The sequence below is a fragment of the Miscanthus floridulus genome, chromosome 2, assembly GCF_019320115.1.
Source record: "Miscanthus floridulus cultivar M001 chromosome 2, ASM1932011v1, whole genome shotgun sequence".
Taxonomy (NCBI): Eukaryota; Viridiplantae; Streptophyta; class Magnoliopsida; order Poales; family Poaceae; genus Miscanthus; species Miscanthus floridulus.
In genome coordinates this window covers 9,917,608-9,940,953 of record NC_089581.1, presented here as the reverse complement: position 1 = coordinate 9,940,953, position 23,346 = coordinate 9,917,608, and the positions used below count along the sequence as shown (strand labels likewise).

Genomic DNA, 23,346 nt, shown 5'->3' with positions numbered 1-23,346 from the left:
TGCTAGGAAGAACCATTGCTTTGCCTTCCCAATAGTGAGAATGGGAAGAGGCGAAGTAGTATGGCATCTTGGGTTACTCCTTTGATGATGAAAGTGCTACAGATCTCTAGGAAGTGTTGGAGATGTGCACTCGCACCTTCATGTGCCTTTCCATAAAACTGACTTGCTTGCACCATGTTGATGAGGGCTGGCTTGAGCTCAAATCCATTATCTCTGACATTGACTGTTGGTCCGGTATAGATGTTGGTCGTAGTTAGAGCAGAGAATTCATGAAGAGTCCTGTTAGGCATAGCTTTAAATTTAGGTGTTAAGTTTCACCTTATCTGGTTGTCTTCCGACTTTAAAGCTAGAACTTTCTTGAGTTTAGCTCTAGTCCTCCTAATTAATGCTTCTGGATCTTCAACGTAGTTTGTCAGAAGGTCAAACCCGGTCATACATTACCCTGCATAAGATACACAAGTAGATAAAACAAGGGTAATCTTGTTTGAGCAGAGGTCAATGGTTATCAATACTTCCTTTGCCTAGCTACCTTCCCCGACAACGGTGCTAGAAAATGCTTCTTGGTATTTATTAACTTGTCACTTGTTTAGTAGCCACCTATTATAAACTTATATCTCCTAACATTACTTTACTAGGTTGTCATCCCTAATGATGATGCCAGAGATGCTTGTTGGTACTACATAGTATTACTACTAGAATAGTACTAAGTAGTTCTTTATTGATTTATGTGACTAGGAAGAATATATAAATATATGAATAAAAAGGATCTGCAAGCGCATAGATAGTTATACCATTGTAGCACTTCACCTGGGAGTATTCTAGGTATCATTATTTATATTTTTACCACATAGAAAGGTCTAGCATGGACATGTATTGGTAACTTATACTATTGATGGAGAAGTAAACCATAACCAATATTCTACTCATAACAGGGGTAAATCATAACATAAGATATATATATATATAATAAGTATTGATCATCAATAATGATAAATCACTTAGAGTACTCCTTTCTATGGCATTAGCATGATCAGGTAGAATATTAGAGGAATAATTCCTAAGTCATTCTTAATTACAAGTCAAAGCATACATTGATTAGTGCAATTACACCTAGTAGTTATGGCTAAGGTTATCTTTATATCTACATATAAGGGATATTACTAAGGAAGATTAAGAACAGAGCTTGTTCTTCCTTCGTAATCGGACCCTACTTGCACCTATATTCGAGGAGTGAACTACAAAGTACTCAACGGAAGTGTCACATCCATGATCTACCACATGACCTAGAATATAGGGTGTATCCGTAGGTAAACAATGTATAAGCACCATGCTTACACAATGTCGACCACCCACCCCGTGTACTTTAGAGTAGGCGTTATACGAACTTATGCATAAATATAATGATAAACTAGCTATACTAAGTATATAATCAAAGTAGACATTGAACATTATAACGAAGAACATGAATAAGATGAATACTAATATTGTCATAACAATTGTAACTAGCATATAAAAAATAATGGAGGTATAAAAGTGAGAGGATACAAAGATTATACCAAACCACACTCTTGACACGATCGGGAATTCAAGCGAAGCCTGCTTGCCTCCTTCTAGACCTAGCCTAACTAGATGTGCCCTAGAATATGATAGAGCTCTGAAGATGATTAGGGTTTCTGTCTTCTCAAATAACTTATGTAATATGTCTCGGGGTGGCAGGGGCTGGTATATATAGGCCGAAGCGTCCAACATGAGCCTTTGGATCAAACCGACTTAAAGGACGGCGTAGATGCAACTTAGGAGGCGGTGGAGAACCGACATAACAACAGGGGGCTGATAGGTGGGCCCTAGGGGTCGGCCGCCTAGGCCCCACCTGGTGGCGTATCGCCCTCCGCTTCGGTGTGGAGTCCTCTCGAGTCTTCTAAAACCTTTTGGTGTCTGTGTTCACTGTGAATAAGCACAATTAAATCTGACATATATGTCCATCTTGATAATTTTCTAGATAAATCCTGCAGAAAATATAGATTCACCAAAACTCGTGGAATTTGTTAGTTTAAATCCAAAGACCTTTGTTGGTGATTATATTTATGCCCTTATGCATGTTATATTAACAGTTTATAATGGTTGTTAACTACTATCAACACCTGGTCACCGCCGTGGGGTGGCAGTGCAGCGCCCACATTATCTAGAGAGCGGGGTTTTGGGGGGCTCAGCTAGGGTGGCACCGCCACATCCTGTCCGGTGCCACCATCACCCTGTCCAATGACCAACTAGCCATTGGTCGACCATTAGAATTCGACCATTGGGGGCACTGTCACCCCCTGTCCGGTGATCGCACCGCTCTGTCTGGTGCCCTCACAGAAATAGCTCCAAAGGGGTAACAGCTCTATTTGCTTGTGTGGCTATAAATAGAGGGTGTGGCCGGCCTTGGCCACCCTCTTGGCACCTCATACACTTGTGCACATCCTTTGGAAGCTAAGAAACACACTCCACTCACTTGTTCACTTGATTTCATCATCTTGAGTGAGATTGGAGAGCCTCTAGTGCATGGCATTGAGTTGCATCATCTTGTGGCACTAGTTGGGTGATTTAGGTTGGTTGTGAGCTTGCTACTCTTGGTGTTTGACAACACCTAGACGGCTTGGTAATTGGAGGATCGTTGAGCGGAGTTGGTGATTGTCTTCGGCCTCGATCGGTTGCTTGTGAAGGGTCTTGTGCCTTCTCCGGCGGAGCGTCAAAGGTAACTCTAGTAAATTTCTCGTGTCATTGAGTTACCTCACTTGTAGGTAGGTTCTTGTTGCACCTCTTGTGGTGGGCTAGGTGTGTGATACCTATTAGCCATCAAACCACCAAGTGTTGGTCGATACAACGGGGGCTAGCGTGCCGACAAATCACGTAAACCTCAGGAAAAATATTGGTTGTTTCTTGTCCGTTGGTATTCTCCCAGTGATTAAATTTGTATTCATCTTGTGATTGGTTCACTCCTCTACGCGGTGGTATAATCACCCTACTCACTCATTTATATTCCCGCAAACTAGTTGTAGCAAGCTCTTTAGTATAGCTAGAATTGAGAGCTTGCTTTCTAGCTTAAGTTCATCTAGTGGAGCTCTTTAGTGTAGAAGTTTGAGAGCTCTTAGTGAGTAGCAACATAGTCTCTTGTATGCCTAGTAATTATAACAACTAGAATTATTGGATAGGTGGCTGCAACCCTTGTAGAGCTAGACTAGGTTTACATTTCGCTATTTGTCATACTAATCAAATTGCTCTAGTGATCTTGTAGATTTTTAAATAGGCTATTCACCCTCTCATGCCATATTAGGACCTTTCACCGATTGGTAAAGCGGGTGTTGAGCTCGTCGAAGCGCTGGTTCATGGTGTCGAGGATAAACTGCAGAGCTGGATCCATGGCACCGCAAGCTTGTTGAAGCCTGATAAAGTGGGGGTGGTCCAGATCGACGAGTCTCTGATACCAATTGTAAGAACCAGCAATAGATTGGAGGGATTAGGGAAGCAATGAATCAGGGTAGGCAGCACGAAGGAATTCGGGGTAGGCAGCAGCCAGAAGAACGAGGACGGCTCTCGGCCGAGTTCAGAGTTTGTTTCAGGTTTTGGTTCTTACATGATGCTCTCTTTTCCTCTCTTGCCTATTTCTATTACATCAGATAAGCCACTCTGGGCCGACGGTGCGGGTACTGGGCCTGTGGGTCCTTTTACTCTTGGGCGCGGACGACTCGGCCCGGGAGGACGCACCTCCAGCTTCAGTCTCCTCCTAGGCATCGTCTGTCAGCTGGTTGCTAACACCCGGCCCCCGCTACCAAACCCGCCTCACCCCGTGGCACGAACACGGCACGGCACCCTCCGGTCGGTCGGTGAGGAGCAGTCATGGCCCCACCCTGCCCAGCCGCCACCCCTGTCCCCCTCGATGTTGGCAACCTTAGCTGCTACCCCCAGGTTAGATGACTCAATCCGCTTCATGTTTTTGTCATTCGCCCATTTAAATTTGGGGTTGCATCTAAACAATTGATGGAATGTGATGGGGATCAGGTAGGTTTGTTCGTTTGAACTTATCAGTCGGCTTATCAGTTAGAATCTACAGTATTTTTCTCTCATAACAAAACAGCTTCAGCCAGCTTTAATACCAACCGAACAGGCCACGGTTTACATGGAAGAAGGTTGATCTTTACGAGGAGGATGTTTCTGTTTATGTGGATGGCTGCAGTTTTGCTCTGCAAGATGCTACTCTGCGGGGAAACTCGTTTCAGGGTGCAGGTTTTGTTAGGGACTTCTTCCATTGTGAAGAAGAAGGTGATGTCCGTTGGCCCCAGATCCCTAGAAGTTCAGGCTTACCAATCAAACATCATTTGCAAGGCAACATTCAAGCTGTTGGAGCGAGGCACAATACGCTCGTGGCTTCTTGCACAGGGTAAGTTGTTTAAACTTAGTTGACCTAACAAATTCACTTTTATTAGTTAGGACCTTCATTTTTCTTTTTTAAGAAAGTTACTGTAGCCACGGGGTGAGTAGAAAGTTACTGTAACCATGGGGTAGTCTTCCTGTCCAAGGGTGAGTTGTCTAAAAATATACTCTGTTACTTGTAGATATCAAGCTAAGTTGTGGTTTCTATTTATTTTCATAAATTCAGGCCACACAGCCTTATGGAAGGCCTACTAAATCAATTTGCTGTAGGTTGATGGCAAAAGAAGGCCTCAATATTATTATGATAATTCTTCCCAAGTTAGCATCTATACTTCCATTGTTCTTGCGTAGGATTTTGCAAAGTAAAGACAAACTAAAACTAAACAACAATAGGAGTCACTGCATTACTGAGCTCAATAGGTTAACTAGGCATCCCATTCTCCATTAATTATCCATCATATCATGGTGCTTCACCCAGTTTCATTTCTTCAAATTACTTTGCCATTACTGAACCTATGGGTACTTAAGATGTTTGCTTTGCCTTCTAGGAAAGGATTGATATTGCTTCCATTAAGTAATTATACAAATTCAGTTCTTCCTCTCTATTGACATTGAAACACTTAGGCAAGCCAATGATTATTCTGCTAATATAATGATCGAACTTAAACAATGAATGTCTGTTAAATATAAATATTTACAAATTTTAAAAAGTAATTCTTGTACCTTCTCCAAAGTCTATTATTTGAAGGACTGCATTAGCCAGGTTTGTTATGGGTGAAATATAAACAGTCAAAATTTGGACTTCTCTAAAAAGTATGCCATGTGCCATTCTCTACTTATTTTACAAAACGTGTCCCTGTAGTAGTGTAATGGAGTATAAGATTTTAGAGATATATATGTTTTCTTTGTTTAGAGGAACTCATTCAGAGTAGCAAGAGAAAAAGTGTTGCATTTGCTCCTTTTTTGTTTTCATGCCAGGTTGTACAGGGTCCCATCTATTTTCCTATATACCAATCCACCTGACCTGCCATTGCACTAATGTGGAAGAAGCCTGACAGGCATTCTCATTTTCTGAGGTTGAGTTGTGTAGTGATCAACTTTGGTGTTTTATCTCCCCCATTTGCACATTATAGATCCACAGGTTTAAATGCAAACATGATTCTAATGTAGCGGGGGCAAGGTATATTTATTTGTTGTCTTTGTTTATCTGATAGAATTGTTGTTTGTATCTGTATCTCGATAAACATGCTTGTGAGCATTTGTTGTACTCAATTCTGTATCACCAAGACTCTTCATATCACCGTCTATCTATATGTCAACAACTCGAGCAATTGATAACACATGTCAGCCTGTTCGCTTAGTCGTATTTGGCTTATAAGCCACGGCTTATCAGCCAATGAATAGTATTTTTCTCTCACACCAAACCAGCTAACAGTACTTTCAGTCATGGCTTATAAGCCAAACCAGCCCAAACGAACAGGGCAATAGTTATTAATTTTCATTCCCTACCTTTTGTGCTTGGACAGGTGGAGCAAACATGTCTACCCACAGGCTGCCTGCCACCGGTCACTTGACTCCTATGGTGAGTGACAAGGATGGCTACAAGAGCAGCATCCGATCAGAGGCTGAGTTGGATGCTTCTCTCAGAACAGCAGCGTCCGGCGGTAGCAAGCCCATCAGCAACGAGCAGGATGGAGAATGCATAGTCCAGGAGTTTAAACCGCATCTGTAAAGTTTTATTAGCAGAGACGTTGCTCTCCACATCTGGAAGAGAGTTTTGACCGCCTGTGAAAAGTGTTTTTGCAGCATGGCCGGGGACGGCCTCGCGCACATAGGTGTGCAAGTGGTGCGGGCGGGGGTGATTGATGGACAGATTCTGTAAATAACTCATGTTTTTAAGGTATACAAATTTTATAATTCACAAATATCTTATTTATGCACCAATGTCTGGCAAGAGATTGGTTTAATAATCAATATATCTATCATATGGTGGCTAGATTTTCAGTTCAGTCTTAGTGGTAGTATAAAATTTGTACTGGCAGTGTGGCACTGATTAAGAAAATAATATTTAGTTACTTGCATAGCCATTATCCAGAGCTCTGATGACTAGATTGATGCCTCCTCGAGATACCCTTTTAACTTAGGCACAATTCAATAGTTATTTGCTAAGTGATCTAATTGTATGTTTTCATTAATAATATTTAGTCTTGTGTAATTTCACTACACTTCCTTACAGTGCTTAAACGCTAAATTTAGTTGATATTTTGAGAGATTTTGAATTCTGAATTTGTGCTGTCTTTGAACAGTAAGGAATTAGTATGCAATGTAGATCAAGTTGGTTTTCAGAGGCTATAAAGGCAGAAGATGGATATATGGTGTACTAGATCGCTTTAGATTGTTCCAATAATTTTTCTGGAATATTCAAACACTAAATTTGGTTGAATAAATTAATACAAATTTTAGGGTAGTTGGAAACCGCATGGTTACCTTGTGCCTAAGATTAAAAATAGTTAAATTCTATGGTGAGTACCAAAGTTGTAGAGAATTTTATGAAGATGTCTCCAGTGTGCTCATCTGTTGCTTTTGCTGTATGAAGATTACAAGTCGACTATACTATTGTAGTTAGGATAATGTCGTGGGCAGATCGAGCCCTCCAGTTTATATACAAATTATTTTGTTACATGAAAACTGAAAGGTGGGGAAAATCGACCAAATATTGATCTGACGGCTAACATCATGAGTTATTTTGTTTCTTCAGTCTTCTCAAAATCGTGATATGCTCTGTGCCAGATTGTTGTTTTGCTCTCAAAAAATGCTTTTCTTTTCTCAATGATATGTTCAAAACATAATCAATTTTTGAGCATCTCAGATTTGGGTTTTTTGAACTCATATTTATATATGTCTTACTCTCGAAGACAGCATGACATGAACAATAACACTTTAATTTTTTCTTGAGCTTCAGGTCCATCTTCTCATGGTTTGCATGGTTATTTTCCTTTTGTCTATAGAGACTAGAGACGGCAGTTTGTTAGAAACGCTGAGAGGAAAATGGTGAGGCCTAAAACTCGTAAGAAAATTTTGTTTGTTCACTAGGTGTAAAATCATATTCTTCCTTCTAAAAGCTAACAAATTGGAGCAACTCAGGTAGAGGATGGTCATTGTGTGAGACCTTTATCATTGTGTGAGCCCCAAACATATGCAGTTATGTACTCCCTTGAAGGTAATACTTTTTCTTACCTTTTGGATTGACATTTTTCAGGTGTTGGCAATCAGTGAGTAATCAAGACTGCATTCTTCATGGCAAAAGGAAAGTGTTTGTAAGGAGACTCATTGTGAACCCAGTTCTACCACCCAAACTCCAAACTCCATAAGAGGGTTTTGACCAAGTTCATCAACTCCCCATCCATGGAATGGTAAGCAATTAATTTCCAATTTGATTGCAAACGGTATGTGGATAGGAGAAATGGCATCGTGTTCTACTCGATGTATGGACACGTGATGTACAGGAGAAATGGCATCCGAGAAGTGCATATTCATGCCTGTTCATTTACCCCTTAATCTAGACCTCTCAATTCATATGTCAGTTGTTGCTGTTGTCAAATAAGGAAAAGAATAATTTCGACAGCTTATCCGGAGCCTGCGATGTGATTTTTTGGCCATGGATCCTGGAAAGGCACCTCTTTCTTTTTTCTGTCTTATATGTATCTCGTTTTCTGCCTGTCTTTGCTCATTGTGGATTAGTGTTTTCTTGTTCATTTCTTTTGTTTTTTGTTGAATTGCACACTCTGTAGTCTGCTTTTCTTGCAGAGCCTTTTAATCTTGTGTCACTCTGTTGCTAACGTGGTGAATTGATTTTCAGATCAGGAGTTGGGGATTGTGCTGCTCTGCTAAAAGTTTGGAGAAGGTGAAATTGTGGTGTTTCCCTGCTTGTTAGAGTCTTCACTTCTGAGTTTCTGATCAACTGCTCCTATGCGATTTTTGTCTTCTCAATCTGTCTCAACAACCATGGCTGGGCAAACAGCCAAAGCAATGAAATAAAATATCATAGATAAGAACTCAGTAGGAGAGGCAACGAAAGAGAAGCTACTGGCGTCTCACGAGCAGCAAGAGTCTCCAGCTTCTTTGCGAGTTGCTCTTCAGTTGTCTTTCTAAATAGTAGAGTTTGTGAGGTAGTCCAACCCATAGTTTCTATGTGTAGTTTCTAAGATAAAATAGAACAAAAAATGATATATGGAAACTAACCTTTATCACCATGGTTTCTATAGTATAGTTTCTATGTAAACAGAAATTAATGACCTCATACAGGCATCATAGAAAGAACGCTGATCAAGTGTGGCAAGCATCCAAGTAGCTTGCGTGAAGTTGCAAATACAGAAAACTAAAACCTGTTCATGCGTCCACATACACCGTCGCACTGGATGAAGGGTCCGATTGAGCATCTGTATGCGTGAGTAGAGAGCGGAGCCAAGCATCATGCGTGCCGGAGCATCGCCTTGGAGCATAACGCCGAGCGGTGGCGGAGCGTCGCTGTTGTGCGTGGAGGAGGGAACGGAGGAGCGGCTGATGGAGCGTCGCTGTAGTTTCCGGTGGAATCCACCGCGGTGGCGCTGCCTTCGCGTTCGCTTCCTGGCCGTGAACGCTGGTGCCGCAGTGCCGGACTCGGATGGCGAGATGGCCGCGACGCCGGGATGCGAGGTGGGAGCGGGCGGGAGGCCCAGCCGCATGGCGCAAGCGCGCGAGGAGGGGATCTGGGGCGGTGCAACCGATCCAGGGCGAGAGAGGAAGGCACGACCTGGGTCTCCCCAACGCAATCTTCCCCGTTTCCTACCGTCTCGTTCCGTGCGAGGACGCCATGTCTCATCCGAGAAACGGTTTCTTCTTTTTAACTCTCTGCCTTCGGTTAATTCTTTGACACATCAGCCAAATATTTATATAACAAACTAATTAATACAAATAGAAACTATCATAAATATAGCATAGGAAGTGCTCTGAGTCTGCAACACTGCGTTCTCCGTGACTATATTAATTTCAAAAACTTTGTTTTTTATTAAATATCACTTTAATATTGGTATTTAAATTTTACAGTGTCATTATTTTATCGTGCGATCCGTATTTTTGTAGTATAAATTATTAGCTATCTTATAGCCACGTATGGACATGCTGCTTAGTATTATTTCTTATAAATTTAATTAAAGATGAAATTGATTTTGACTTTTTAAACGAGGAAGTGGCTGCATTTAATCTGAAGAGGGAGCTGGCCACACACCCGTCGTCCATCGTTGCATTTGCAGCCAACGTCGAGCGCCTGGCCCAGTGGGCAGTGTCCCACATTTGCACACTAGCTACAAGCATTTTTTTTTAATTTTAACTCTTTTTTAAATATAATTTTAAATCTAACACTGACGATTTTTTTAACTAACACTTTTAGCCGCGTCTATTGTTCTGGCGCGGTCAAATGCCTGTGCTGCGCCATATATGGTGGCACGGCACAGGGCTGACATGGTGTGGGACAGCCGGGGGGCCGCTGACGTGGCCGGTCCTGCCGCGCCACCCATCATGGCACGGCAGTGCCGCGCCGTGTTACGTGGCGCGGCTGGACCAAACATACCACACGAGCATCCACACCTGCCGCTGCGCACGCCGCCGGCCCGGGCTACCTAGATGGTAGAATCGAAACGCGTCGCGCCAGTGTATTGTTGAATTTTTTCACGGGCGAATAGAGAATTTGATAAACCAATGATTAGTTTTTCGTCTTTTATAATACGGTTATGCACCATTTTAACTAATCAATTACGAAAAATTGCCACCGGTGTCCAGATACGCCGGAACTGTCGGTTCCCGAACGCAGGGTACTTAATCTCGCCGACAGTGCTGCCGTGACTCAACGAAACGAATAAGAAGCAAGTTGACAAGCTGCCACATAATATATTCCTTGTTTTGACATAAGTTTGACATAAAATAACCAAATAACCCCGCAAGTTTCGGATGTCAATATTCGTTTGACCAAAACAAACTAAGACCCAGGAGTGTAGGGATTCCTCGGATGCCTTTGTCTATTCGGATTTATTGACAACACATTAAGAGTGTAGCCAACGTCGGTATGGTCGCGTCGACGGTGCGTATGGCTCGTACCCTGCAGGTATATGATACGCACGATTATTTATAATTATTTATGATCGTTAGTTCATAGAGCCTACGTACTGAAACAAACTATCTTTGTTAGTACCTGTGAGGCTCCTTGGGTGCCAAACGGGGCACCACCTAGCTGAGACATGTCGATCTCGTCCTGCGGCCATTCGTCCCACTGGCCATGCTGTCCATGAAAGCCCGGGGATTCGTTGTCGTCGTCGTCCTCCTCCTCCTCCTCGTCCTTGGCTACAGGGTCATGCCCAACGCTAAGATGTGGTGGTGTACGCACCGCAGAAGTGGCACCCTGCGTCATCGTCTGAGAAGAGCCGGCTGGTGTCCTCAAAGAGGCTGAAGACGTGCCACCCGACCGCGCGGGGAGTGACGGTTCCTCATAAGGGGTGTTCATGCAGCTCAACTTCTGAGCTAGCTTCCTGCAGCTCTTCTTCACCTTCTGCATAAATAGACGTTAAAGTTAGTTCATTAGCCAAACACATATACAATAAAGAAATATTTTCGAAACGGACAAGTTTATGTTTACCTCCACAAAAGCCGTGAGAATGCCTGGCCCCTGCCCTCTAGACTCGTGAAGCCAGAATGCTGCTTCGTTGGACAGCCTTGATAATTGTGTCGCCTGGGTACAGGAACGCGGTTGGACAGTTTTAGTACACATACTTAATACCAAAAGGATAACAAATTGTACCATTCAAGTATCTTACTACGTATCTTTGAAGCGGGGCTCTCTGTAGCTGTGTGTCCTCCCTAGTGGTGACGTCATACACATCTTCGATGACATCTTCCTCTGAGTCCTCGTCAATCGCCACGTTAGTATACGGGGCTTGATATATGTCCTCGTAGACCTATGAAGCCACCGTAGGTACTCGTCGAAGGTGTGCTGGTCGTGTGGAGAACCCTCAAGGACCGCATGTGGTACCCTGGTCTGCCGCAAATGGATATACGAGCTGTGTGTCACGCACCAATCCTTGGTCTTATACCTCTTCCTACGGTCAAACCTACAACAAAACGATGTTATTTGTATCAAACACACATCTGAATTATAGCATTGTTATTAATCGATAACGCACCCGTGCAATTCTTGATTGGTAGAGTAAAGCGGTGGTGGGCACCATGTCATTCTTCCAAACTGTCTGTAGACCCAGATGGACAAGTAAATCTCGACCATATGGAAGAAAATAAGAGGGACATCGCAGCGATACTCATGTGACTCGTCCCTAGTGATAGGACTCAAATAGTCCTAGAGCTCCGGAGAATCCTAAGGACACCAAAATACTTAAAATTTCGTAATTGTCTTAGGTTGTGATATAGTGTACATCAAAGAAGACACTGCTACGATAGTATAGAGAGCGTAACCTGGAGCTGTGTAAGGATGTCGAGATCGTCCGTATACTTCATGTACTTGCGCCATACATTCCCTCTAACTAACTATGCTTCCGTCTATATATACAGAGCTGTAGGGAGTGTATCATGCCCGTTCTATTGCTGCATTGAATACGATAACGAATTAGCAACAAATAATCTCATCATATCTAACTGCCTAGAAGAATATAATGAACCGAAGTACTTACCGGTAAATCATTATTAAGGGGTCTTTCAACGGAGAATCGTTCCCAACACCAAACCTAGAGTAGGTAGGAGCAACCCCTAAGGTTCGCATATCCTAAGGTGCGACGGCAGGCAACGCATAGCTATCGATACGTTCATACTAGGACTGCGCTGCCTCAGCTGTACCCCGCTATGTTCTCCCACGGCTAGCGAAGTATGTCAAGGAAGATCCAGCTGATGGTGTTGCCTGAGGCATCTGGAAAGAGGAAAGCATCAAGAAAGTGTCAGAGCCATACTCGAGCGAACCTATCGATCTGTGCCTCCTCAGCTTGTGGGTCCAATTATTCAAAGCGCTCTGTGATCCAGGACGACAAAACACCGGAACTTTTTCTGTAATTGATCAAAGAAAATGAGACCCGATTGATGTAGGAAAATAATGCAAGTATTAAATAGGCTTAAATTTCTCACTTATTTTTCTTGGAAGCCTCGTCGTCCGGTGAAAGAAAACTAGTAAACTGAGCCACCAGCTCTCTCCAATTATCGTTGTCAACTATCCCTGTCACTGGAAGTCTCCCCAACCGAAGGCCTAAAATAGCATTCACGTCCTGTAACGTTAAGGTCATCTCACCATAAGGTAGGTGGAACATGTGGGTCTCAGGCCTTTACCTGTTATAAAAATAGAACGACTGTTAGTTGCCTCCAATTTATTACAAGAAAGTTTACGTACAAAGAATACACTCGCACCTGTTTACAGCTGTAGTAAGTAGTGCTGGGTCAAGGGACGGAAGACCGTGGTTGACAACACGGACAAGCTCAAGGAAGCCGGCACGGCGTATAACGCTCGTCCCACTGATGTGCCCTGGTGCGAGTGCGGGGCCTCAAAGGAGGCAATGACACCTCTACGTCGTTGTCACTCAAGATGTGTGCTCGGTGCTGGTCGTCGTACTCCACCTCCAGAATAGGGTACAACGGGTGCTGCGTGGGAGGAACCATCCTGTTATAAATTGATAAATAAAGCGTTAGAGTATTTAAATTAATAAAATTTAAATTAACATTACGTAGCATTACAAAATTTAAACTATTTGTAATGCAATATGAAAGCACATGTATATATCGGCACAAGGCTAGGATAAACAAGCGAGCAAAAGAGGTAAAGCTCGATGGTCATGTGCTATGGACGTGGATAGGGGCTAGAGATCGTAAACTAAACACCAACCAAGAAGCGAGGGAGCGAGTTACGCTCAGCGTTACGACCATGATAGAATTAACTTACGATCGAAACATTCAAATAAATTACGATCCATCGACCGACTCGCTACAATCCCTAACTAAATAACTAACTACAAACTAAATAATAAATACCTAATCAATCACAAACTAAATATCCTAAAACAATAATAATCACAAACTAAATAATAAATACCTAAAATCTAAAAACTACCTACGTAAATCACAAACTAATTATCCTAATACAATAATAATCAAAATAACTTTAAATCAAGAGAGAGGTACCTTAGGAGCGGACGGTCTTGACGCGTCGGCATTCGTGGCACGGCCGGCGAGGGTACTGCGAGGTGCGGGTGGCCGCGGCTGGCGGGAGTGGCCGGCGAGGGCACGGGTGGGCACGGCCGTGTGCGGGCGCGGAAGGCGTGCGCTGGGCGGCGGCGGGGCGCGGCAGCTGCCTGGCGGAGTGAGCGGGCGGGCATGGGTGCGTGCGGGCGGGGGGCTCGCGCGCTATATTTATTTGGCCCTGCCGCGCCATGATGGGTGGCGCGGCATGACCGGCCACGTCAGCGCCCCCCCCCCCGCGCCGCCCCACGCCACGTCAGCCCTATGCCGCGTCAACACACATGGCGTGGCACATGCATTTGGCCGCGCCAGGGCAATAGGCGCGGCCAAAAATATTAGTTTTTTTAAAAAGATTGGTCAGTGTTAGATTTAAAATTATATTAAAAAAGGTTAAAATTAAACAAAATCCTACAGGCTCACTCTCAGCACTCTCACACCCCAAAATACCACCTGAAAAACCAAAAAGAGAAAAAAGAAAAAAAAAAGAAAAAAAGGGAGGCGAAACCCTTCTCCCCCCGCCCCAACCCGATCTCTCTCGCTCCCTCCGGTCCCCTCTCCGCCACCTCACCGCCGGCTCGCTCCCAAAATCCCCCGCGCCGGACGCTGCCCCCGCTTCCGCCTCCGCCTCCGCCTCCGCCGCGCCATGCCCGTCGGCGCCTGATTCATGTCTCAGCCCCACGCCGCCGCTGCCGCCTCGAAGCGCCCCTTCTCGTCCACCACCACATCCCCGTCCCCGACCTCCTCCCCTGCGACGCGGCTTATGAAGAAGGCCAAGCACCCCGCCGCCTCCTCCTCCTCCGCGGGGACCGTCGAGAAGAACGGCATCCACCTTGATACCGCCGTCGCCGCCGCCGCCACGGGCGGGGGCCGAACGAACGGCGAGGAGGATGCGGAGATGGTGCTCGTGGACCAGGACGAGCTCCCCGCGCCCAGCGCGCCGGCCTCCGCGGGCGTTGCCGCCAACCTCTTCCGTAAGAAGGCCACGCTCCCGCAGCCGTCGACCTCCGCCCGCAAGCCCCTCCGCATCAAAATAGGTGCGCCCCCAATATCTTATTCTGCGGAATTGCTTACTCTGCGAGTCTGGTGCGATTGGTCGTCACTGAGGGGGCATGTGGCCGCAATTGATTCCAGTCCTGTTGTTTCGGATATGTTATTTGCCGCTTGCAGGCTAGCTCAAAGTTTTTTCGTTGCCTGGTATCAGGGTTAAAATTCACTAGCAACAACTATCAGTTCACAGATCACTTGCTTATCCCTCACTCCCAGCCGCCACATGGACCCACCTAAAATTAGCTTTTGATGGACGCAATATGGAAATTGGCTAGATCTGTACATTGTTTCTGGAAAACTGGTGTTCGGTAGCCTACTATGGCATTTTAGGTTTTCTTTTTTTTTGGGGGGGGGGGGGGGGGGGGGGGGGGGGGGAATTGATTATTGTTTGGGGGCATTTCATATTTTATACCCGTTCATACCATCACACTGATCAGAAGAGGGATTTGCCATAGGAAACATGATACTTCTGTTGAGTGGCTTGTGTTTAGTTGTTTGCTTCTGTATATTTCAAGTACTTACTTTGTTTTGTCACACTGTTTATCTGTCTTTCTAACTTATAAACGAGAGAGAGCCAACCAAGGAGGATCTGTTTTACACTAAGAAGAATTAGGCACCCAAATTTAGTCAAAGGGGAATAGAATCTTGGTGGTGGACTGGTGTACACTGACACCTCACCCCCAGTAACTGAGCTGGAGTCAGTTCCTATTTGATTAATTATACCTCAAGTATCATGGCTTGACATTTGTTGGCACCTATGTGTGACAACCTCCAATATTGGGAATGAGAGTTCTATTCTTTTGAAACCATTTTTATCATGATGTACTTCTCCTTCAGCACACACTATTTGCTGATTCCTTTTACTTGCTACCACACCAGTTGCTGGCAAATTCATATTGAACACATGGTTGCAAATCTTATAAATCACGAGTCACTAACAAATACATGCTGAACATGTGTATTTGAATTTCAGAAATCATTGGTTTTTCTCTCCACAACCTTTGCTTAATGTCATAGCACTATGTCTAAATGCCGTTCTGGCTGTCTTGCATTCATTAGGTCAACCAAAACTGCCAAAAAACTTCGAAGAGGATACATGGGCGATTTTGAAGGATGCTATCACAGCTATTTTTCTCAAGCAGAAACTTTCTTGTGATGTTGAGAAACTCTATCAGGTTATACTTCTGTTGCTGACACTGTAATATTCATGCCCCCACATTAGCATTTGAGTACTTTATAATTGTTTTTGTACTGCAGGCTGCTGGTGATCTTTGTCTACACAAGCTAGGGGCAAACCTATATGAACGAATCAAGAAAGAATGTGAAATACACATAGCTGAAAAAATATCAGCATTAGTAGGCCAAAGCCCAGATTTGGTTGTATTTTTGTCTCTGGTCCAAAGAACATGGCAAGATTTTTGTGATCAGATGTTGATTATTCGTGGTATTGCTTTACTTCTTGATGTAAAATATGTCAAGAATGTGGCGAATATTTGTTCAGTGTGGGATATGGGACTGCAACTGTTCCGCAAGCATCTATCACTATCCCCGGAGATTGAACACAAAACTGTAACAGGCCTTCTCAGATTGATCGATAGTGAGAGGTATGCTTGTTCTTCTGTGATAAGTTCTGTTAGTGATATGTGTACTTCATGGTCTATTCTATTACTCTTTGTGAACTTGTCTTGTGATTAATCGATGATACAAGGCCAGACTTACTTTACAGTTGATTGCATATAATATAGGGTCATGATTCTTTCAAATCAAAATCTGGAAATTACCTATATTTTTGTATATTGAGAATTTAAGGTGGTATGCCTTTAACGCAAAATCTGTAGTATTCAGTCTCCAAACCTACATATTTTTGTGTATTCTTTACATTAATTCAATAAACAGTTACAAAATCCAGTATGGAAGGGACTTTGACATATTGCTTATTTAATGTGAAGTAACATGCGAAGAGATGGAGATAGAACAGAACAAATGATGTCAATAATACTTGAATCTGCAATGGATGGTCGTAGTTGTATGCCCATATCCTTGTAATCCTATTACACAATGCCAATTTTATTTTTTTTGAAAACACAATGCCAAATCTGAACCGCGTGAACAGTATAGGACTATATGACCATATCATGATCCTGGCAAGCGATGACTGAGCCAGGCCTGCTGCAGGCCCGACTTTGCTTTGCCTGGCCTGGGTTGGGTCTGGCTAGCATGAACAGAGTCCGAAACACCCCAACTTTAATATTCTGCTCTCACTTTCTAAATAAAATAGTATTCCAATTACATTTCAGTGAGAATATTAAATACATATGGGATATGTATGTTCATGTGGCTTTTGGTTTGGCCCAGGGCATGCTCATGCCTATGAACCTTAAAGTTGATGCCTTATCCTGGCCTGGATTTTTCTACACTTTGCTGTGTGGATCACGGATGCCCATGAACAGATCCAGCAACGACTATTATCACAATTGAAGAAACATGAATCCTTTCCTTTGGCCCACATGCCATCTTCAATGTCTTCTTAACTCTGTTAGTTTGATTGAATGTTACAATATTTGTAGATCCACATGCGACTCAATCTTAGTGTCCTTGAGGCAAAATAGTGGTTTGCCAATTTGCCTCAAGTTACTTGATTGTGTTCCAAGTTCGTATGAACATAAAAAAAACTCTTACCTGCAGGGGGTAAGACCACCCCCCGAGCACTGTTGTGATAGAAGAAGACCTCACACAGGCCGAGAAAAACCCCAAACCCCTGCCCCACCCTGTCACAGGGGCACCGTTGCCCTGTGAGAACCGGGCTGGGCCTTTTGACCTGTGCTTTGGCCATGGGACAGACGAGGGGATTTTTTTAACCAGACATTCTGATTAGTATGTTTTGGGCCATTTATTTCCCCACCAAAGTCATGCTTGTACTGTAGTGTAATTTGGTACTGGCTATGTTGAATGGGGGAACTGAAACAGTGTACTGGGACTTTAAGACATGTTGCTTTCTTTTAGCTAATAAGTGGAAAAATGGTGGTTCACTTGTGCTAGCTGTGGTAATTGCATGTGTGTGGAACACATCTTATATAACTGAGTTTGTGAACTGAAAGAGTGTCTGCCTCGTAAATTATTCACAATCCTGTCAATAATAGATATGTCTATTCAATAATTTTTCATTTTTCTGATCAGGCTTGGTGAAGCAATAGATAGGACATTACTTAGTCATCTTCTGAAGATGCTTACTGCTCTTGGAATGTATTCTGAGAGTTTTGAAAAGCCCTTTCTTGAATGCACTTCTGAATTTTATGCTACGGAAGGTGTTAAATATATGCAGCAATCTGATATTCCAGACTACCTGAAGCATGTGGAGGTAAGGATGGATAGATTTCCTTATGTTCTTCATGTTATTTGCTCATGTAGAACCAGTCAGACACACCATTTAACTGATAATATGCACCTGAGCTGTGCAGTCGAGGTTACAAGAAGAACATGAAAGGTGTATTCTATATTTGGAAGCTAACACAAGGAAGCCACTGATTGCAACTACTGAAAAGCAATTGCTAGAACGTCATACATCTGCAATTATTGAGAAGGTTACCATTTGCCTTTATAATATCTATTTCTTTTATGTAGCCTGAGCAAGCATGTGATTTTGTTTCTTGTTGGGCTCGATATCCATAAACTGCAATAATGCTTTACTAACCTGCTTTTGTATGTTGGTCCTTGTTTTTGTGGTGTTCTTCAGGGGTTCACTATGCTCATGGATGCAAGTCATCCATAAACTGCAATAATGCTTTACTAACCTGCTTTTGTATGTTGGTCCTTGTTTTTGTGGTGTTCTTCAGGGGTTCACTATGCTCATGGATGCAAGTCGTATAAATGACCTCTCGAGGATGTACAACCTTTTCCAGAGGGTTAATGCTGTTGAGCTGCTAAAACTAGCGCTTAGTTCATATATCCGGGCTACAGGCCAGGCCATTATTATGGATGAGGAAAAGGACAGAGAATTAGTTCCATTTCTTCTCGATTTTAAGGCGTCACTCAACAAAATATTGGAAGAAAGTTTTGCCAAGAATGAGGCTTTCTCCAATACCATAAAAGATTCATTTGAGCACCTTATCAATCTAAGACAGGTGTCTGATCTGATCTTTATTGTTCTACTTGACTGGTTTCAGTTACTGTCTTTTTATTGATGTCAATGTAATTCTTTTCGTAGATGTCTTTTTACTGTCTTCTATCATCTTGTTTATTATTCTCTCTGGTTATGATGTCCATGTCGTTATAATGTGAGATCTTTGGCCAATAGTTTCTGCCAATTTACCAAAATATTTTTTGTGATGATCATGTAGAAAGTTACAGAATCAGAAAAACTTACTTATGCTATACTTAAATAACCAACTCCTAGAAATAATGGCATCGGTTTTGACTTGAACTTTTGGACCTACATTTTTATAAGAAAAGATGGCTAAAATAGGTATTCATTTTGTGTGTGTTGATAATTACCACATCCAAAGTCTTCCAACTTTCAAAAATAACAAACAATTTTGCCTCTAATTTTGTTAACTTGTAGTCTGTTGTAGATAAGCTTTCCATTCTTGGTGGAGTAATTTAATTTTTTTTTTTTTGGGTTCTATATGTCCCCCTCAAATAATGGGTCCCATGCTTGTTTCATGACAACAGAACCGACCTGCGGAATTGATTGCAAAGTTTCTTGATGAGAAACTTCGAGCTGGCAATAAAGGGACATCAGAAGAAGAGCTGGAGGGTATACTTGATAGAGTTTTGGTCCTGTTTCGGTTTATACAAGTAAGTTATTGATCTATTTCATTTGACTACTAAATTGCATTTCCTCTTGATTGGCAATATAATTTCTACTTCTCTTCGTGAGTTGCATGTTTGATGCACTACAGATATGGGCCCCTTTTTGCTCAAATATGCACTCTATGTACTAGAAAGGTATAGGGGGAAATAACCTTGCAGGCCAATTTTTTTTCTGTCACAGCTGGGCAAAACTTGTGCTGTGAAAACGATCATCCCAATTTTGGTTGGTCAAATTTTGGCCTGGTTATGAACCAAGTGGAGGCTACCTGCCAAACTGAGATCAAATTTTGGCTTGGCCTATTGGGGCGGGCAACCAAACAGATCCTATCCAATGGATGTTATAAGTTTGGGCCTTCCCAAACATGGTTATGTTGGTGCCTTAAAATAACATTGTGATTTTGGCTTGAATATTTAGGTGAGCCTGTGAAGCCTTCCTTACTAGGCTTCTATGAAAAGATAAAGTGCCAAACCCTTGATTTTTTTTGTATGATGTAATAAATTTGTTAAACAATTGAAACTAACAAAATTGTTTAAGTGTTAACTCTGAAAGGGAAAATTCAATTTATATAATAGTTTAATTGCAAGCTTTATATTTCATCATCTGCAGGGTAAAGATGTATTTGAGGCATTCTACAAGAAGGATCTAGCTAAGAGGTTGCTGCTTGGGAAGAGCGCATCAATAGATGCTGAAAAATCGATGATCACAAAAGTAATAATGTCTTTTCTACTGTTTCCACATGTTCTGATATATGTGGACAAGAACAACTTTACCAACATGCTTCTGTTTGTAGCTCAAAACTGAGTGTGGAAGTCAGTTTACCAACAAGCTGGAGGGAATGTTCAAGGTAGCGTTAGCTGTTTTTACTATGATGATATTTCTAGTCTTATCTTATTTTGTGAACCTGTATAGTTGTATCGTTAGATGCATCTGAAATATCAATATTTCATTATATAGATTGAGTACCCTTTTAACATTTGTTTTACTTGCTGGTTTTGTAGGACATTGAATTATCCAAAGAAATAAATGATTCATTCAGGCAATCATCTCAAGCTAGGACAAAGCTTCCCTCTGGCATTGAAATGAGTGTCCATGTGCTTACAACAGGGTAATATTTTTTGCCCCATTGCTTTGATACGAACTCTCTGTAGAACATGTTCCGTTTAGATAGGTTTGTAAACCTGATCTCATGCATCTGCTCCATAGTCCTAGCATGGGCGGCTGGCCTTTTGATGTTGTTTGTCATGTTTATGTAGTTCTGATAATAAAATATGTTGATCTACAGCTATTGGCCTACATATCCACCAATGGTCGTGAAACTCCCACACGAACTGAATGTGTATCAGGTTAGTATATAGCCTTGGTGGTGGTAGTAAATATTTTAATGTCAGTCTGAATATTTTGTTTAATCCTCTCCCCTTTTTCTGAATACTTGTTTAATCCTCTCCCTCTTCTGACAGGATATATTTAAAGAGTTCTATTTGAGCAAGTACAGTGGAAGGCGTTTAATGTGGCAAAATTCTTTGGGATACTGTGTCTTGAAAGCGGACTTTCCCAAAGGCAAAAAGGAACTCGCAGTGTCATTGTTTCAGGTGCATTTTCATCTCATTTTTCAGTGCTTATCAGTTGAAACCATCTGAGATCAATAATTATATTTTCCCCTAACTTATTGCTGCCCATCAGAGTGTGGTTTTGATGTTGTTCAATGACGCACAAAAATTAAGCTTCCTTGACATCAAAGATTCCACTGGTATCGAGGATAAAGAATTGAGACGGACACTGCAATCACTTGCATGTGGTAAAGTTCGGGTTCTCCAAAAGGTGTGATCCTTTTTTTTTGTGGCCTCATCATCATTTTGCATTTTCAGTATGAAGCTTCTTTAATTGTAACCTATGTTTTCAGATACCAAAAGGGAGAGATGTAGAAGATAAGGATGAATTTGTATTCAATGAAGATTTTAGTGCTCCCCTCTATCGCATAAAGGTAATATATGTACACATACACTTTATATTTGATATGGTCATTAAGCTTGAACTGTTGTGCACTTCCAGGTAAATGCAATTCAAATGAAGGAGACAGTAGAAGAAAACACGAGCACCACTGAGAGAGTGTTCCAGGATCGGCAGTATCAGGTGCTTTAACTCTATATGCTAGCAAGTGAAAATCTGTTAGTTTAGTTTCAGAATGGGAGCTAGTTCTTTTGTGTATTTTTTTTATTTTCGCGATGGATTATCCTTGGAACTTGCAGTACATAGTTAGCTTGAACAACATGTGCTTTTGCTTGCTCAGTTGATATGTGCTTGATGCTTTATGATAGAAAAGTGAGTCAACTCCACAATATACTATGTCCAAGACTGGACCCCCTTTTTCTTCATTTTTTTTATCTTCTAATAGGTTAAATATGTAAATTGTATCCTTTTGAATTGAAATTTGTAATGCATAATTGACAAGATTCTTTTGGTTCTATAATGCAGGTTGATGCGGCCATAGTTCGAATAATGAAGACGCGGAAGGTCCTCAGCCACACCCTTCTAATAACGGAGCTTTACCAGCAGGTGACACTTCAGAATATTAATTAATCTAGCTGTGTATTTTATTTACCTCACGGCTAACTTGACCCCCTTTAACCGTTGGGTTTCATCCATGTCCCTCCTTTCAGCTCAAGTTCCCTGTTAAGCCGGCTGATATCAAGAAAAGAATAGAGAGCTTGATCGACCGGGAGTACCTGGAGCGGGACAGGAGTAACCCCCAGATCTACAACTACCTGGCTTGACAGCGCTTTGGCGGATCATTAAAGACACCATGCTCACTTTATTATCGGAAAAGACATTGTAAACTAATTTATTTTCCAGTTCCTTGTTCTTGTTTTTGTTCTCTGGGAGGGAGTTGTAGCTGTTGCAACGTGTCTGTATACGAGAACGATTTTTTCAGTATCAGTATAAAATGTATAAGCATATAATGCATGTATGTGTTTACATGTTTTCTTTGGCTATTCACGTCGTCTTCCCTGGTGCGCCGTGATCTGTACAATGCCTGGTTACGTTTCATTCTCGCTTAATTTCCGAGTGTTTGAAATTTTTCTTAGGGCCTACTATCTCGTTATAAAACGAAAGATGTTTTGTTTCCGTCATGTCAAATTTAAAAACTTAAGTCCATTTATCAGTAGAGAAACATCCTGATACTCCAGTATAAGAAACATCCTCCCTACCTCCCAAAGTGGGTGCAATTTTAGGATAATGTTAAGCCATATGATTTAAAGTTTGATCAAATTCATTATGTAAAAAGAACAATATTTATTAATAACAAATACTTTGTGCACTATATCTATTTGGAGTTATATATGTTGAAAATATGGATTACAACTTTTTTTGAAATGGAGGTAATACTCCATCCCAAATTTTAAGCTATTCCAACTTTTTTTTGAAAATAAAAGCATCTCAAGTTTATACAATAAAATAATAATATTTATGATATACCATACAAGTACCATTAGATTTTCATTAATTATATTTTTATACTATATCTGTTTGATGTCATAATTTTCTCTCTGTAATTTTAATCAAACTTGAGATGCTTTGGCTCTTTAAGAAAGTCGGAATGACTGAACAACCACATAAACAAGACTCATAACAACTATTCGATTTATATCAGTAAAAAGGATAGCCAAGTAAGCAAAAGTTGATCTGATTTCGTCTGAAAGTGATGAGTGTCTCGCATATAAAAGTAAAAAACTTACGCATGATTACAATCTAGAGTGTCTTTGGTAGAGCTCCACAGTGGCTCTGGCTCCTCACCTACTGTGCTGCAATAGCACTTGAAA

General features: G+C 41.9%; 1 protein-coding gene across 1 annotated transcript; it reads left to right on the top strand.

The window, feature by feature from the left end:
* Window positions 1-14,149: 14,149 nt before the first annotated feature.
* Window positions 14,150-22,501, top strand: LOC136516692 (cullin-4-like). Its single transcript, XM_066510173.1, has 17 exons — window positions 14,150-14,705; window positions 15,778-15,893; window positions 15,976-16,322; window positions 17,896-18,076; window positions 18,177-18,299; window positions 18,552-18,839; window positions 19,387-19,512; window positions 20,135-20,236; window positions 20,319-20,372; window positions 20,527-20,633; window positions 20,811-20,871; window positions 20,986-21,117; window positions 21,209-21,346; window positions 21,429-21,509; window positions 21,578-21,658; window positions 22,001-22,081; window positions 22,186-22,501. The coding sequence occupies exons 1-17, from the start codon at window positions 14,336-14,338 to the stop codon at window positions 22,297-22,299; spliced, it is 2,502 nt and encodes an 833-aa protein (XP_066366270.1). The 5' UTR covers window positions 14,150-14,335; the 3' UTR covers window positions 22,300-22,501.
* The last annotated feature ends 845 nt before the right edge of the window (window positions 22,502-23,346 follow it).

Bases quoted from the DNA above. Each gene is read 5' to 3' on its own strand.
- LOC136516692 (XM_066510173.1), top strand. From the start codon at position 14,336: ATGTCTCAGCCCCACGCCGCCGCTGCCGCCTCGAAGCGCCCCTTCTCG. The intron at 18,300-18,551 runs GTTACCATTTGC...GGTGTTCTTCAG, and splicing joins CATCTGCAATTATTGAGAAG to GGGTTCACTATGCTCATGGA. The intron at 21,659-22,000 runs GTGCTTTAACTC...TCTATAATGCAG, and splicing joins TCCAGGATCGGCAGTATCAG to GTTGATGCGGCCATAGTTCG.